At 43.5% G+C, this 16,988-nt stretch overlaps 1 protein-coding gene across 2 annotated transcripts in view; it reads right to left on the minus strand.

Annotated features, from left to right (window-relative positions):
* The window catches only part of LOC105207784 (mucin-19), a 247,762-nt gene that overhangs the window by 146,407 nt on the left and 84,367 nt on the right, over positions 1 to 16,988 (minus strand). For both annotated transcript variants that reach the window (XM_026132305.2, XM_026132306.2), the window contains exon 3: positions 8,416 to 8,518. In XM_026132305.2, coding sequence (XP_025988090.2) covers positions 8,416 to 8,518 — 103 coding nt within the window. The remainder of the gene's footprint in view (positions 1 to 8,415; positions 8,519 to 16,988) is intronic.

Raw genomic sequence — 16,988 nt, forward strand, 5'->3', positions numbered from 1 at the left:
CGCGCCGATTCGGGGCCACCCAGCTGATCGATCGCACATTGCGATAAACGTATTATTTAATTACCGCGAGTAATTGCCGATTATTACACGGCGCGGGCTGACTCGGTGCAATGTCCGCCATTAATTACAGCGAACGATCACGGCCGAAACGCTCGTTACGCAGCACTCTTTAATCGGCTCGGTTCTCCTCTCCTCTCCTCTCGTCTCGTCGCAACACTTCCGCAATGAGACCGCGCTCTCGATCATGATTCTCGTCCGACAATCGATTACGATCGATTACGCGCGGTGATTCTTGGCGAAACTGAGCACACTGGAGTTAGATCACGATCATATTGTGCTCGTTAATAGCGGGAAAGTGTAAGTTTGCGCGGGCGGTTAATAGATTTTTCGAGATCGAGCGTTGCTCGGAATACTTTGTGCTCACCTATTACTCAAGCGGGAGTTAAATTTTATTACCTTATTATAAAAGTAAAAATGTAAAGAACGACATGATTTTATTCACATTAATGATAATAGTCTGATAAAATATTTCAGCGTTACGATATGAAAAACAAATTTATAATAAATAATAATCGTAAAAATTCTTATACTTCTCATATTGACACGTATTCGATCTCTATCTGATTTCTTCGCGACGACGTGTATTTTTCATCTCATCTTCGGCCGCACGCGCGGCTTCTCGAGATAATTCGACGTTATCGTGAGGGTAAATAAGCTCGCATCTATTCAGGGCTGCGCTAATAGATTCCCCCAGGATGCTGTATCTCGGAATAAATGCCTCCCCTAGCGACACCGTTCATCATAACCCAAGTTGGACGGGCTAAGGCGTAGGCCGACGGGGTTAAAGGGAGGCGGTAAGAACGGAAACTTGGCACGATAGAGAGAAACGGAGCAGATAAGAGAACTCGACAATCCGTGCAGCGTCCGAGGTGGTAATCAGAGATCCCTCTTCGTCCTTCGTCATGGAAGGAGCGGGACTGGGAATCGACCGAGAAAGGGAGGGGAGAGCCCTACGTTTCTCCTGACGGAGGACGAGAGACAAATAACGTTCGCGTCGGCTAGATTGAGAAGCTCGAGGTGTCGGTGAATGTACATTAATCTGTATCAGCCGGCGCCATCAATATTTAATCCTAATCCCGAAAATTGCCGCGCGAGAGTAAGACCGAGATCTATGGTGCGTTGATGGGACGCGATGTCCTTCCATGGATGTCATATTCGGTACATGACTGTCCTTTTGAATTTCCCTCAATCTCGCTTTATAAAGTATACATATACAAAGAACTTGAACTTCCTACCATTAACGTACTGATTTATAATAAAACATCAGTAATACAATAATTAGAACAAACGCATATTTACAGGCCTCTATACATGACTTTGATAAATGCGTCGTCTAACAAAAAGTAAAATTAGATCTTACATTAGCGCGATCAACGTGCTACGTTTACAACTTGACGATTGCACGCGTTTATGTCTCGATACAGGGAAAATATTTTCTACAAGCCAGAAATTGACGAGATTACATCGTTCGACATTCGAAAACGTGTTTGCAATTTTGAACGACGTTTCTGCCAACGACGGCCCCCTCGTAAGGCGTCGCGACAGGCGTCTCGGGCCGACGTAGCGCGTGTCGTCGTTACGCGGCCGGCAGTGAAAATGGCTTGTGTGCCAGAAAGTCGCGGGTAAGTTAAACAGCGACCATGGCATCGAGGCGTCGTAAAGCGCCGCGGCGCCTCCGTGTTTACGCGGCGACGTCCGTCGAGGCCCACCAACCGCGTCCGGTCCCCGTTCCTCATTCCTCTCGCGCCCTCCGTCTTTCGTGGTGTGCATCGGCTCTCTCGTCTCGCTCGCACCTCGCCCTCCCTGCCTTCGACGTCGCGCGGTCCGCGCGGTCCAGGTTCCCCTCGCTTATTCCACATCTATTTTCGCGCGCGTGACAAATCTGTATGCCCGCCGGATTTATCGAGCGACATTCTGGCCGTCGTACGCCCGTCGTGCCCATATGGCAGAGCCCGGCAGCTATTTCCGTCGTCCAGTGCACTTTGCTCGCTCCTTCGACAAGTGTTCCTACCTATCGACGGGATAATCGGGAGTCTGAATTAACCACGAACGTGTCGGATAGCTTACGGATGACGCTAATGTGTGTAAGAAATTATGTGGTGTCGTTAAAACATTTCTAAATTGTAGTCCTCAGCAAAGCTAAAAATAAAAAAATGTCCGGTAAATTTCCAATATTCATAGTCCTCTATTCTCAAATACTCATTGATCGGGAGAAATATCAATGTCCTCACGCAACTAACTACAATCCTCCTTTTAACGCAAAGACTTTGTCTAATAAATATCCTCAACTGTGAGGCAATGGTCTATCGTTTCATATCAGATATCAAATATTGCAGCGTTTTCTTTTGCCCTTCGCTAAATATTTTTCGAAAGTGCAATGTATTGCAGTAAAATATGCATCGGCACAACCTCCGCGTGTAAAATAGCAAGCAGGCCGTCTCCGCCGTTCGGCGCGTTAATGGACCAGCGTAACGATTTCGGAGACAGGCAGAGTTTTCGCGTGTAGATAATGACGATGAGACAATGATGCGGCACAGCGGGACCGACGCGTCACACCCGATGGAATTTCGAGGAGCATCACGAGGACGACCTCGTCATCTTTCTTTCGGCCGCCAAACCGGACGATGATTTACGAGCGTGTATTCCGTCGCGGGAATTTGTCAGTCCGTTTCTCGACGCTGCCTATAGGTGTTCTCTCGCCCACCCGATATCGATCTTCTTTTTTACGCACATATACACGTGTACTACATTTGTATGCACATAGATGTGTAAATTGAAGTCCTGGCGAGACGAGCGAGAGAGCAGCGTCGGATGGCTGTGGTCTTTCATTCCCTTCGCGCCGAGAAAAAGTAAGTCTTAATAAAGTTGGGACGAGATAAATTGGTACATTAGCATCTCGGCTGTGATTCATGGTGACGTTTTCTATGTGGTAGGGGAGGAAGGGTGAAATAGGGTGGCCGGGGATCCGGCTTATGATGTATCGCCATTAGCATCGGTTTCGTATTAGAACAAATACGTCCGTGTTTTTAAGCTCTAAAAGGCGCGACGCGCGTCTCGGTGTTCTTGATAGAGTAATGCACCCCACGATAAAGTATTCTAAACTTTGCTCCAGTTCGCACCCACGCGATGGAATCATATAACCATTAATGAAATATATTCGCATTAGGAACGTCGTGTTTAAGACGATAATGGAAACTTGACGTTAACCTTCACATTTAACTAATGTGCATGTGCTTTATAAAAAAACATTCCATTCTAAAAGTACGAAAACGAGAATGTTGATTTGGTATTTTAATAATCGTATCATTAACTATTCTTGTATCAAGAATACGGTAAAATCCATTTATACACTGTTGGAAAATTTGTGTACTTTTGTGAAAAAAATCTGTTGGTTAAAGTTTTTTTTTAGTAAGTAATGAACATATTCATGTGTAAATTTAACACATGTCTGCTATGTTAACTGAACTTAACAGACATAAAATGTAGAATTGTGAAAATGATTTAAAAAATGTATTAGAAGAATACAATTTGGACGTATTTAATAAATACGTACAAATTACGAATGTTACTTTAGCATATTTTTTAAATCATTTTTATAATTTTACGTTTTGTATCTGTTAAAATTTACGGAAAAAAGTGTTGATGTTGCACTGTAACAGAAATGGAGATAACTGTGTGCCATACCTTTTTACTATTCTTCTACTAATTTAATCATAAAAATTATGTTAATTGTACAAATAATTAACTTCAAATTATGATTAAGATTACATTTTATTTTTATTGAAATATTAACGCAGTATTAATGTCGTTATTTAACATATCTAGATTATGTTAAATTATATAAAATTATACAAAATTTTGAGTGGACCATTTAGGACATGTAATTTATATTAAATCTAACACAATTTTTCCAACCGTGTATAATCAAAAAAGTTTGCAAAAGTCAGTTGTAAAGTTCATAAAACGCGAATTAAATGTAAACTGTAGAAAATCTTAAAGATAAAAATCGTTTTCAATTATTTCGAGGATATAATTATAACACGACTGTTCAAAATTAAAAAAACTGAGTACATTGCAATCGTCCGAAGACTTCTAGATTCATCTATTTTTAGATGTTTTCGTGATAAAACAAAAGATAGAACTCTTAAGAATAAATGCAGCCTTGTTAAACATCATAATCGAGATCTGTAATGAGCGTTCGGTTAAATAATTGCAAGTGCGTGTTTCACGGAACGGAAGGTAAATCATCCCCCGTCGCCTGGCGGAGCTCGGTCACAAGCCGATGCGAAACAAAGACCGCGACAGGGGGGCGAGTGCAACCCCCGCTCGTTCACGGCCGCCGTAATTCACAGTTTGGTGGCGCGTTTATTAACGGCGGCGCGGCGTCACTTCGGGCTACGCCTTTTTAATGATTTATCGTGCACGCGCCGAGACGTACGTAGCCCTTTTGCGGGCCAAAGTTCGACGTCTTCCTTGGGGCCCCGCGGGGCCCTTTCCACCTTCCGCCAGCTGCCGATCGGTGAGAAGTGCAGATGGAGGCGCAGATGTTGCGTTTCAACCCTGTCACCGTTCATAACTGCATAGTTCCTCTTCTTGTTGTCGAGAGACGTCTTCCTCCTCTTCGCGTTAGACGAATCGTAAAATTGGATACATCGACAGTTTTTCTTTCTCGAGTTTCTTTCTCTGTCGAATAGACCTTGAGACTAACTATTGCCACGATACCTAAGATGCGAAAACGATAACGAGGCAAAGAGGTAAAAATGATAAATAGCAAATAATTCATAATAATGTTACGACGATCGTGTCTGAATGATCGACTGTTACATAAGAAAATATAAATCTGAGATTGAGTAATCGAGGATTAATCAAAGGAGACAGATAAAACTTCGTTTTCTTTTTAACGTGACTTCTCATCGTGATACGTGATACTAAACGCTTCTGTCAATCGCTCGGTATAGACTGATCGCGGCAGTTCTTGGCGAGGTTGAAACGAAGCCTCGCGTGGATACATCAAGCCGAGTAATAAAGGATACTACTCATTATCGACGGAGTGTAATCGATGGCTTTATGACTCAGGTTCCGCCGCGATGTGTACGCCTGGCACGATAAAAAGACGCCGGATAAACCGAATACTGGACAGACGATGGAAGCGCGGTGAAAAACGTTTAATTGGACTAGATTGTGGACGGCCGGGGTGGTTGGAGCGTAGATGACCGGTTCGCGCAGGCACGTAAAGTATTGAAGGCGAACTTCGGAAAATTCTGCCTCTCTCGCCAAGCCGTACGCTAAATTGCTCCCTCGGTGTATTACCAGGAAGGGCGTACGGAATTTAGAGTACGCGTATCCTCTTATCGTCGAGGTTACGCCGCGGCGGAAAGAAGGTCGCTTATATACTCGACATCGAGGCTTTAATCGCGTAACTGTACCCCGCCGCCCGTTCTAACCCTTCATTAGGCGCGCATCTACTTTCCGTGATTTTTATTTTAGCGACCTGCAGCTGCCCGTATACCGGCGCGGCGCGGATATCGTACGGGCGTAAAACGCGGCTTAAGTTAATCCGCGTGTAATGGTCTCACGAGGTTACTTCTCGATCGTTCCCAATGCTGATGGCGCGTGCGCCTCATCGTAGAGTAATGCCACCCAAGGTATGAAGAGAGAGATGGAAAGAATATTAACATTTTGTAATTAAAAAAAAATTAATATAAGCTCGAAATGATCTGATAATTTTTCCGACAAATGAAAAACGATTTTTTGAATGTCGAACGACACGTCACCTTTTCACTCGAAACGTCAGGCGATGGCAGTCGAAATTTGTCAGGTATAGATTTTGCAGGATAAGCTTAATGAATATGACTTTATATTTAAAGCAAATTCTCTTTCTCTCTAAAAGCGACGAACTCCAATCGGACTCCGGATGGTTTGTATACACGATACGCATCTTGCGGGCGACCCAGGAAGCCATCTTGTTAAACTCGAGGGATTTCCGAGCAAGGACGAAAGGATCATTAGCGTTGAGTCGAATTCATCGCTCATACGCGAGTTCCCGTGCGATGAAAACTGCATGGAGAAAAGACAGACACGTCCCGTCCCATCGATATAAATAAAGTACCTATCGAAGGGATGGACACACTTCGGCCGAACACAACGACGAGCCAAATGAAAAATGCCGAGACGGCCGATCAATGTAAATATATTCATGACGTGGGGTGGCCGAGCGGCCACAGGGATGCCGGGTTATATACGCGTGTATGGCGGGGTTTTATAGGATGGGGTTCGCCGAGGACTCGATGGCACTTGGACGGCACATAATTCACTCTTTGGCAGCTCATTACAATTTAAAAAGGCCTTTGTCAGTGCACTACTCGTGATTTCGTTCACGGTTCCATGGCCCCCTCGCGCATCGACGCACCTTCGGTGGCAGCTAACGATGCTCTACTTAGTACACTCGACACGTGTCAAGCCTTCGATGGAAAATTAGAAATATAAATTAAATCCGGTTACGTGATGTTGAAAACTAGAGAACAAATTCCGAATTAAGTATGTTAATAAATATTTAAATTAAATAATGCGCATCAAAATTAAGATACGAGGCACTCTTGTAATTTTTATGCTTGAAAATTTTCCAACACCTATTTATTAGAATAAAAAATAAAATACTACGCTCTTGTGGCGGAGCATTTTCTTTTGCGCGCGCGAGACACATTTAAAACGTAATCTAATTAATTATATTCGTTGTCTCGACAATAATTATGCCGTTGCGCGCGATCGACTTTTACCGCTGCAAACTGTATATTCACAGATTATTATCCTAATCGCTGACGGATCAATAACTGACGAGTTCGTTTTCTCCCGTCTGCGAAACCGGTTTAAAACAAAGAGTGACAACAGACCACGAGATTTCTAATTTAAGTTGTTCGTATCGGCCATATCGAAAGAGAAATGACTATGTTCGCGTTGTCGAAACTGATTTCCGCTTATTGCAGTCATCCTTACATCAATATAAATTTTAATTAACATACAAGAATACGTGCTAATTTATGTTACAAAAGAATGCGAGACATAGAATTATCGAGCAATCGATTTTTCTTAATAATATAGTAAAAAAACGCGCGTATTAATTACGTGAATAATAAATTTGTTTTCGGCATTTGTTATGATATTCGATATTGCAGTGAGTTTATGAAAATTTCTGTTTTAAAACGCGAACGGTTATTGATATACGATATTTTCAAAACGAGTATGTGAAACAACAATAGAGTAACGGGGATCCATTACTCTTGTCTCAATATCTCTGCGATGCCACGCAAAAATAACGGGACTCCAGTTTAATAGCTAATTGATTACGCACAAAGTTAAAAGCGCGCGCGCGCGCGCGCTACAAAAATTTATGCAAACCTGCGCTAATCGGCGAGCGGCCGACAAGTGTTTGAGCGCTCGATTATCCCGGTTGATTACGCACCACGCTCGCGTTTTATGCTCTAACACGTTTGTTAATCACTCTAATCCGTCTTCGACGAGCATTCGCGAGCCCGGCAATCGCGAGCCCGGCAATCCGCGAGAATAATTACTACGTACGCCGCTCGCAACGCGCGCCTTTTTGCGCAACGAAATGCGCGCGAGAGATTGCGACACCTTTTGTTCCGACGTAACGCGGGGAGTCGAAGCTGTGTGGAGAAAAAAAAAAGGGACAGAGAAAGAGAGCGTTGTGTGTGCAACTGCGTTCCCACGGGATCGGGCGGAAAAGGAGAAACCCGAAATTGATATGTATTCCATGCCGCGCCGCGTTCAATCTATCGCGGGTCAAGCAGGCGGAATTTTAAGCGCGGTTTGACGTATGCGCGTGTACGTACGTGCGTACGCGCGCGCGACTGTTCGCCATCGGATGTCGAGATAGCCCCGAACGATGAAACTGTGCGAAACACAGTGGCCCGACCGGCCCCTGGATCACCTCTTCGCATTCAGGAACTTACGAGGGCATAAAGTATCCCCGTTGTCTTATATCGTCGAATACGCGTATTCGATACGTGTGCGTGCGCGCACTTCTTCCTATTGTGCAAAGGGGTGGGTGCGCGGCCGCGATGCCCAACGAGGGTTGGGCGGTGGTCATCGTTGGAAAATTGAATTTCGTCCCTGAGGGCCCGTCGGATGAAGTATGCTGACAGTTGGAAAATTTGCGTTTAACCGCGCGCGCACGCGACACTAGGCGTCGGAATATCCCCGGGAAAATCTTCCCGCGCTCGTTCTCTCTCTCCTTTTTTTGCTTTTTCTCTATTTTTTTCAGAGGTGCGTTCGAAACGCGTGAATCCCGACATCGCGAAACGCTTCAATTTTATTTCGAGATGTGCATGGACTTACCGTGAGGCACCCATCCGTGATGGCAGCTCTCGCAGTAGCGCAGATGACGTTTCCCGGGTGTGAAGGAGTCGCAGGAGCAGCCGTTCACCGTGCAGCGGATGGACTGCAATCAAAAACAAGTGCGTCGCTGTAGAAAAAAGAGAGAAAGAAATAGACTATTAAGTTACAGAAAAGAGTATCGTGTAACATTTAAAAAGAGTCGTGAGCGGCGTTCTATTTAGCGGGGGAGGATCCATAGCCTACATACAGTAGGCTCCCGAACGGTTCACAGATTAAGGGACGCTTGCCGTGGGCAAGTGGAAAATGGATGACAGCAGGGGTTCCCGGTATTTTGAGTGACCGTTTGGCGTAACGCCACCCCAGAGGAAGCTCGTAAGAGACAGGCTCGTCGGATTTTAAGGAACCGTGAATATTTTCCGCCCTTCGGCTCGGAATTAATCCCCTGGGACTGACCATCCAATACCGCCCCCTCTCCCCTTCTCCTCCGAAGAGGAGGAAAGGAGCCGACTTCGCGTATCGGTATTACTTTACATATACACGGGCAGAAAACTTTATTCTCCGCGCTGCTGCAAGTTACCTGCAGGTAGGTATGTACCTACATCGAGATATCGACGTATCTCGTCGCCGCCGTGTGCTGCATCGAGACGAGAAGGCGGCATCTCTCCCTGTGAGCTCCCTATGTCCATTATATTGTAGATCTAAAAGTTTGCCCGCGAGCAACACGAATATGCACTAGGAAACTTCGACTCGCAATTATCTCGCTAATGTGCTTGGGGGACCGTCCGAGATTTTACGCAACATTGCTTCGTATCGTTCTCGGATACTGCTAGTTAATTTCATTTACTCTTTCAATAATACATTGGCAAGAAAATTAATTTAACTTCTACTAGCTCTTAAGTATCTCTCGTGACATTGTTATGTTATTTATTGTATTTAAGAAAAATAACAGGAGACAATTAACGATTATATTTTCTTATTTTTTTTCTGTACATTCCTCTTCGTTAAGAGGATCAATTTAATTTGAAAGAAAATTTGTAAATTTCTTTTTCTTAATAAACGCATAGCTTAAGCACACGTATGCTCTCCCAACTTTATGTTCGGTCACGATCACATCGCGCATCTTCTGTATCAGTGAAAACGCAATTTACCAGGAGACGCAACCCTCGGCGACGTTCGCACGGGTAATAATTTGGAATCAGGGGCAGTTCTCGCTGCCTTCGTCCCTCGTAAAACGGCAGCGCGTTTATATAAAGAGGCGAAAAAAAGGGCCGCGAGAGAACGCTGGGAGGGGTAAAAAGTTGTTTCACGCCGGTATAGACGCCGACGTTACCCGTTGTGTTGTCGTCATAACGCCGTTACGACGTTACACAGCGGCGTTAATATAAAGACAAATGAAGCGACGCCGCCGCCGCCGCCGCGGTGCACGCTGTGCCGCCTTCTGCCCTACTGGGCTATGTGTCTTTATATAGACAGTATCCCGTGCCACCGTGAAAAACGCATTCGCCGGGAATCTTCTGTCGCGCGAAGAAGCGAGGCGCGAGGGCGACGCGGTCGACAAAATTTCGCAGGCGGTGAAATTTTATTAGCCGCGCCGCGGGTTATTTATTCAGAACGGCGACAGATTATACGACGATATTAGCGGAGCCGCTCCGCGTAAGAGGGAGCATTACATCGGAATAAAAAGAGCGTGCGCCCAGCATCGAGCGATACTTCCCTATTGTTCCGAGGCGGATTCATTAATGCTCCCTACATTGCGGTACTTTTTTCCAATTTACTAATATAATTTTCTAATTTCTTCCTTTTTTTATTCGTGCTTCCATTTTTTATTTTATAAAATAAATTTGTAATAATCATTTAAAGAATGTTTTTATTATTATTAATTTTACTTATGCGTGTGTATTTTTTTTAATTCATTTCCATACTATATTTCTTGCAGATTGATTTTAGAAAAAATTAAGTGGCCTTCTGAATATGAATTTCACAAGAAATTTTCTCATTGAAATATTTAGAGGTAAAAATTCCGTTCTGAGCAAAAATATATTTACGCTGCCTAGAGTGTTTATATGTATATTACATTATTAATATTGTACACGTAACACTTCCTGGATCTTTCACTTCCGTCTAGCATTGTCATTCCATTCGTCTTGCAAACGTGATAATAGACCGGTCTCGCAATGACGAATGCCATTTCTCGAGTTACATGCACGGAAGGTGTGTTCCGTCCATTCGTTCCAGCTCTTTTTCGCGATATGCCAAGCCGACTTCTCTTACACACGTTCGAATCAAAGTCTAGTTCACGTATCGTCAAGTCGAATCAATATACTGTATTACATGCATACCGAGTCCGGAATAATAAGCTACGTAACCTGGAAAAAATAAAATTTCTAGTCACAGAAGATCGATTTGCACGCACATGAGCTATTTTTTAATTCACACTCCACGTTTGTTATGCACACGTTGCTATACCTCAAATGTAGTTATTTTTTCCTCAGCGTGCATATTTCAGTCGATGTAAAGTTGATTGGGTAAATGTACTCATCCCTCGAAATGTTCGAAAATATACAACAGATCCCACTCCCATAAAACTTGCACCGCGAATAATATAAGGATAACATCGCATTTAAAAAGCAAGTCATTTAATGTTAATGAAGGAAAACGTGAAGCACAAAATAATTATATATATAAAGGTATACTGTAACTTTATAACTAACATAAAATTACTTTTTTCCACGTTATCGTTCATAACTTATTACGTCACTGTTCCACAGTTGGCGTAACGCGGATCTGCCGATGCACAACGGTATGTATTCGGCGGGTTCCGGCCCAAGTGTCTCTATCACTTCGGTCGTCCCCCTTTTACTTTCGCATACTGTCTTCTGGTATCGCGCCGCACAGAAGGCAATAACATTTTTACGAGCCTCGAAACATTTATTGCCGCCTGTAGGCCGCCACGCGGTTTTATCGTCTTGCTCCTTCCTTGATACTCGCTGCTTAAGAATGCACAAGTGCCCGCGAGCGCGTGCGTACGTATATACGTATCATGTATATATTTCTTCGCGGTTGTACGTATTCCGATTAGAGCGATAACGGCTCTACAACGTCTCCTTAAATTCCATCTTCCAACGTGATTGATGTCCCGGAAGTGACTCTAACGACAACTTTGTTCTATCGTTATCTTAATTTGTTGTTATAATTTTTATTAATGCGTTTTCATCTAAGACTGTAAACTATGTGTACCGCTTGATATTTTTAATATTGTAATACTTAAGCAGATTGAAAATATGTATGAATTGGACTTCGTATACATTTTGACAAAAAAGTTTGGTAGTTGCATACAGATAGTATCAAATAGTCTACATGTTACTCGACATTTTTAATATACATAGATAGTTACAAACGAATGAAATGTCACTGAAATATTTTGTGTGAACTGTTTTTGCGAACTAAATTTACAATTATTTATAGAAAATAATTGTCGATCAAAATAATGATGATTATATATTTAAAGAGAAAATAAAGACATATTATACAATAATGTAATATTGGGTATACTAATCAAAAACTTCCTGGAGAATTTTTATGGACAAAACAAAGATTACTATCATAATTATTTTTGCACGAGTATTTTTTTTCTTTTGAAAATGCCGAATATTTATCGAGATACATCCAATGAGTATTTACGTCAAAAGGATTTGTGTATGTGTTCTTGAAATTCGCGTTACGTGTTCCCGTACATCGAAAGTTGCGCGTAAAAAGCGGTTATAGCAACGCGCGCGCGTACTCTGCCAGCTCATAATTAACGGGGCGCAAGGTGCACGGTATTCAGGACGCGCTCCATCCTTCGGATGTGCGCGTGGCGTTGCACCGAGTTGCATTGCACATTGTACTTTCAGTTGTATCACGGCGCTTAAAAAGCCTCGCGGCGCGCGTGCCGAAATTAGCGTTCCCGGCAGCTGGCTTTTTTGTCGAGCGAGAGAGTAAAGAGAGAGAGAGAGAGAGAGAACCGTTTAACTACGCGCTCTCGAGAGCCGCCCGAACGATCGATCGATCGAGCCTGTCATACGGATCGCGATCGTGATCGATCGCACCCCCGCGGCCAAAAATTCTCGGTCGGTCAAGGTTTCCGGAACGCCGGTATTTCGCAAAAGAACGCAATAGAATTTCAACTGATGCGCTATAATGAACTGATCGATGAGATGTGTGCACATATTTTTCAACTTTCTCCGCTTCTTATCGAACTGCTGTAGCACATGTATTTATCAATACGTACGTTCAATACACACAAGTAATTATTTAATAAAATTTTAATTGATTTTTATTAATTATAATTCCTCTCTGAAAGGATAAGAACGCATTTAATTGCGAAGGAAAATATTGCATAATTTTATGAGAATTATAGTTCACAGCTAATGTTATTACAACGCTTATTCAGACTTTCCTTTGCAGATGCAATCATACTCGTTTACGATAGTTTGGTACTAATAATATTATAATAATTATCCAATTAATGCGCAATATAAAAAAAATATTAAATATGAAAATTTTTAACGACATTCCCTATTTCTATAATTTTGAGAGATAATGTAGGGAGAGATCGATGTCATTACATTGTCATCGAGTTGTCGTTATAATGATAATCACGTGCATTAAGCCATTGAGGAAATACGCCGAAATCAGCTGGAAAGCGCGTGTAGGCAACACGATGATGCGTGCATAATATATGACATGACGCTAGCGCGCAATCAGTCCGACCGCCCGCGTATGCTCAAGGGACGGACAGAATAATATCGTGACTTATCGCGGTACAATAATTAATTGCGCGGATATGGATTACACGAGTTACGCAAAATTTCCATTCAATAACGTCCGCTATCGTGGTAATTATTATCAACGTCGAGCCAACGACACAGTTCCACAGTGCGCCATTGTGTTCCGCGTGCGTTGTCTCCGAGAAACTACTAATGCCGCCTACCAACAAATCAGATCTCTTGACATTCCACTAATTATCGTCTCTTCAAAACACTGTACGGACGTTCGTCATTTGCGTCATTTGCCGGCGATAATAGTTATTATTCGGAGTGCTCTGCGTCAGAGTGAGCGAAAGAAAGAGATGATGGACGAGACTTAAAGGGGACGCTGAACATCAAACATCCTCTTATTTAATTGATTAGTAATTTTACTTAATTTTCCTTATTGACATTTCTCTATCTTTCTGTGCAATTTTATTTGCAGCACAAATGTAATAACGAAAATGTAATTATTTGGCATTGAGAAACTTTTAAAAAGAGAAAGGAAGGATTAAACCGACAAATTAAGTCTCTCTCTCCCTTTCAATGTAACATCAAGTACAATATTTTTCGTTGTGATTAAGATCAATCGCGCATTCTTAAAAGCCCGAAATAAATGGAGATTTCGTTACGACGAGTTCATCAACGTTTCCGCGTGGAGCAGAAGATTAACGCGGATAACGTCAGTGCTTGTTGCTGGGCCGACCGCAAATTTCGGCCGATACGCCTGTCGATTACAGTAAGCGCAGGCGTAACGCGAAAGTGCCGAAAACTCGACGGCTCTCGGCGACGATGATGCCGATGATGCTGATCTGATACTACAGCATTGCGCGCCGTGCAAATCCGACGGCGTCCGGCCGTTGATTTCGCGCACGCTCGTGTTTAATGAACAGGGCTAATCTGAACCGATTCGAAACGCAACGCTAACAGCCGTATACACACACCGACTCGTTCATCGTGGCAAATTAATTTGGCCGGCTCGAATTAAACCTCAAGTATAAAGCCTGGCATATGTGCGCGCGCGTCGCCCGTGGACTGCGCGAGCTCATTAATGAGTTCGAGGATTTAGGCTCTCCCGTGCGTTGTGCTGATCGGATCTCCCACCCACCCCCTTTCACGGCTAACGAGTGCATAGAGGGGTATTATCCTAAGGGCGAACTTTGCACGTTCTTGCTTTGGCAAAAACTGAAAAATGTTACATTTATCGAATTTAAGAGAACCGAGAATCGAGTTCGTGTAGCGTAATAAATTCTCTAATGTATTTATAATTGACATTATTCGCAAGTTAAAATATAAACGGCTATTGTTTGTAAGTACCTTGACGAGATAATCGATATTTAGACGATGATGAAGATCGAGGAAAGTAAAATTCACGGCTTAGTCATCCTTGCCGCAAATAGTGCGCGCATACGGGTTGGAAAGACGTTCGTCGAATAATAAAGAGAAAGAATTGCCGCAACGAGGCGATTTTTCGTTCGGCCTCGAGCGCGCATCTTTCATCCTGGATATACACACGCGTTGGCGGAATAACGAAATGCTAACAGCCGACCGTTAACGCGCCGCACGTTTAGCATATTGTCGCGACCACAATGGCAATTTGTGTGATATATCTGCCCGTTTTCGCCGGAACGCGTTCAAATGTAGCGGAATTAACTGGCCGGATATTCGAGTGCCAACGAGAGCGAGCGGCAAGGAGAGAAAGAGAGAGATACGCCTGTCATCGCGAATACGAAACTTGGCACGCACGTGCGTTGCTCCTCTAGCGGCGAAAATTTACGAGAAACGATTATGGCAAAATCACCTAATAAATTTTTATAATAAAATTTATGTTACTTATTCGATTAAATTATGCAATTGTTGATCTGAGATGCACTTAAATGTATATAATACCATTACGATATTTACGAGAAAAATCTTATAATTATATTTGTTACATATATTTATTACGAATATTTTTCTCAAATTCATCAGGCGATATCTTTCTGTGCAGCTTGCAATGCTACTCGTCCAATACTCAGCCCTGCGTGGACGATAAATATCGCCGGCGACAAAATATCGCGAAATAAGAAAGGTCCTTCCTCGAGGGTTGACGGACGACACCCCCAGGACCACTAAGTCACGAGTTATGCTAACTTTGTGCCCGGCCGCCTTTCTGGAAGATCACCCTCCGCTATTTTTCCGACCGATGAAATAATGCCACCCCGATTGTCGGTCCTGGTACATGTAGCGTAAAACGCAACGGCGATACATGGAATATATATTATACGTGCAAGATTTTCCTCCCCGTGCCACATATCGATTATTTCTTATTTTCAAATTCGTATAAAGGCTTCGATTATATTGTTATACTGTTCTAAATATTTCATCTAATAAACACATTAATATCTGATGAGCACACTTTACGTAATGACTTATTAATAAAACAATACACTTAAATAATAATTGTTATTAATTAATCGTGATCGCTCTCAGCAACCGAAAAATCGGGACTGTCCCTCTTGCAAATCAAGGTGTCTTTAGTAAAACTATATAATGGATCGGTAGCTTGTCTATTATACTAACGAATACCTAAACCGACGCTGATTTTGACACTAATAGCCACATGGAAATGTCTCAATCCTTCATTGGTACACGACGGGTCGGAAAATTTCAGCCAAAAGAAACACCCGTGGGTCTCAATTATTTCAGAAAATTATTGCGGAAAAGCCAGGCGGGCGGCCAGGGCTCTTCCGCACCTGTGGGAGTGACCCGGGCTCTTTTCATCAGTGAGTAGAAAATTGCTTGTCTCCTTCCCCCCCTCCCACCGTTTCCTTTCCTTTTTCGTGTTTACCCCTCTGATCGCCGCGCGCGTGGACAGGTAGGCGAACGCCGGGCGCGGGAAAGTGTTTTCTAAATCTCGTTATTACATCTCGCGGGCAAATGCGAAAAAACAACCGAGGGCTGGGATACGCGCTGCACGCCGAGTCGTGTAGTGTGGCGGAAGAGGTAGCGGGAGGACTTAATCCGCCGGTTTAACCGTAAAACGGTGATTGCCGTGCGGATATACGCGCACACACATCCGCGTGCGTGTGCGCGTATATATCCGCACTCAAGGGGATTCCAGCGAAACGTTGCGAATGAACGTTGGAAATTTCTTGCTTAACCCTCTTAGACTCGAGCCTGCATTTATCAACTTTTCGAGAGACGCGGAAATTAAAAAAAAAAAAAAATAATAAATAAATAAATTATTACTTGCCAACGACGATCTTCGATCGGTCGAGAGCCGTGAGCCCGACCACGACGCGCGGGTCGCGCCTAAAAAAATGACTAGACATTTTAATAGAGCGGCGTTTCATCTATCGTCCCTATCCATCGGCAATTTCCGATTGGGTCGTCGTTTCTCCGAAGATGGAGTATCATCGGTCGCCATTGTCTAGCAGCCACGGTCTCGCTGCGCCTTGCGGCTTGACTTTTCATCGTGACGGCCACACCTTGCGCCGTCGTACGATCGTCGGCTGTTAAACGAAAATGAACCGTAATGGCGTAATGGCCGGTGGCAGCGGGGCCGCGCCGGCCGTCGTCGCAGTTTCATCGGCGATCGACGTGATGGTAGTGACGCGAGACCCGGCTTCCAAGCGATGAGAATATCGGAGGATGAAGCTTCGCCTGACCGCGAAGAGGAGATTCGTCCGATTCGAATTGATGCAAAACAAAACGGCAATCGAATGCGATTTGTTGCAGTAAAGTAACTGTGCGCGCGGTCGATGTCTTTCAACCTTGCAGTAGTACGTGTTTACAACGATACGA

This window comes from Solenopsis invicta, chromosome 14 (assembly GCF_016802725.1).
Source record: "Solenopsis invicta isolate M01_SB chromosome 14, UNIL_Sinv_3.0, whole genome shotgun sequence".
Taxonomy (NCBI): Eukaryota; Metazoa; Arthropoda; class Insecta; order Hymenoptera; family Formicidae; genus Solenopsis; species Solenopsis invicta.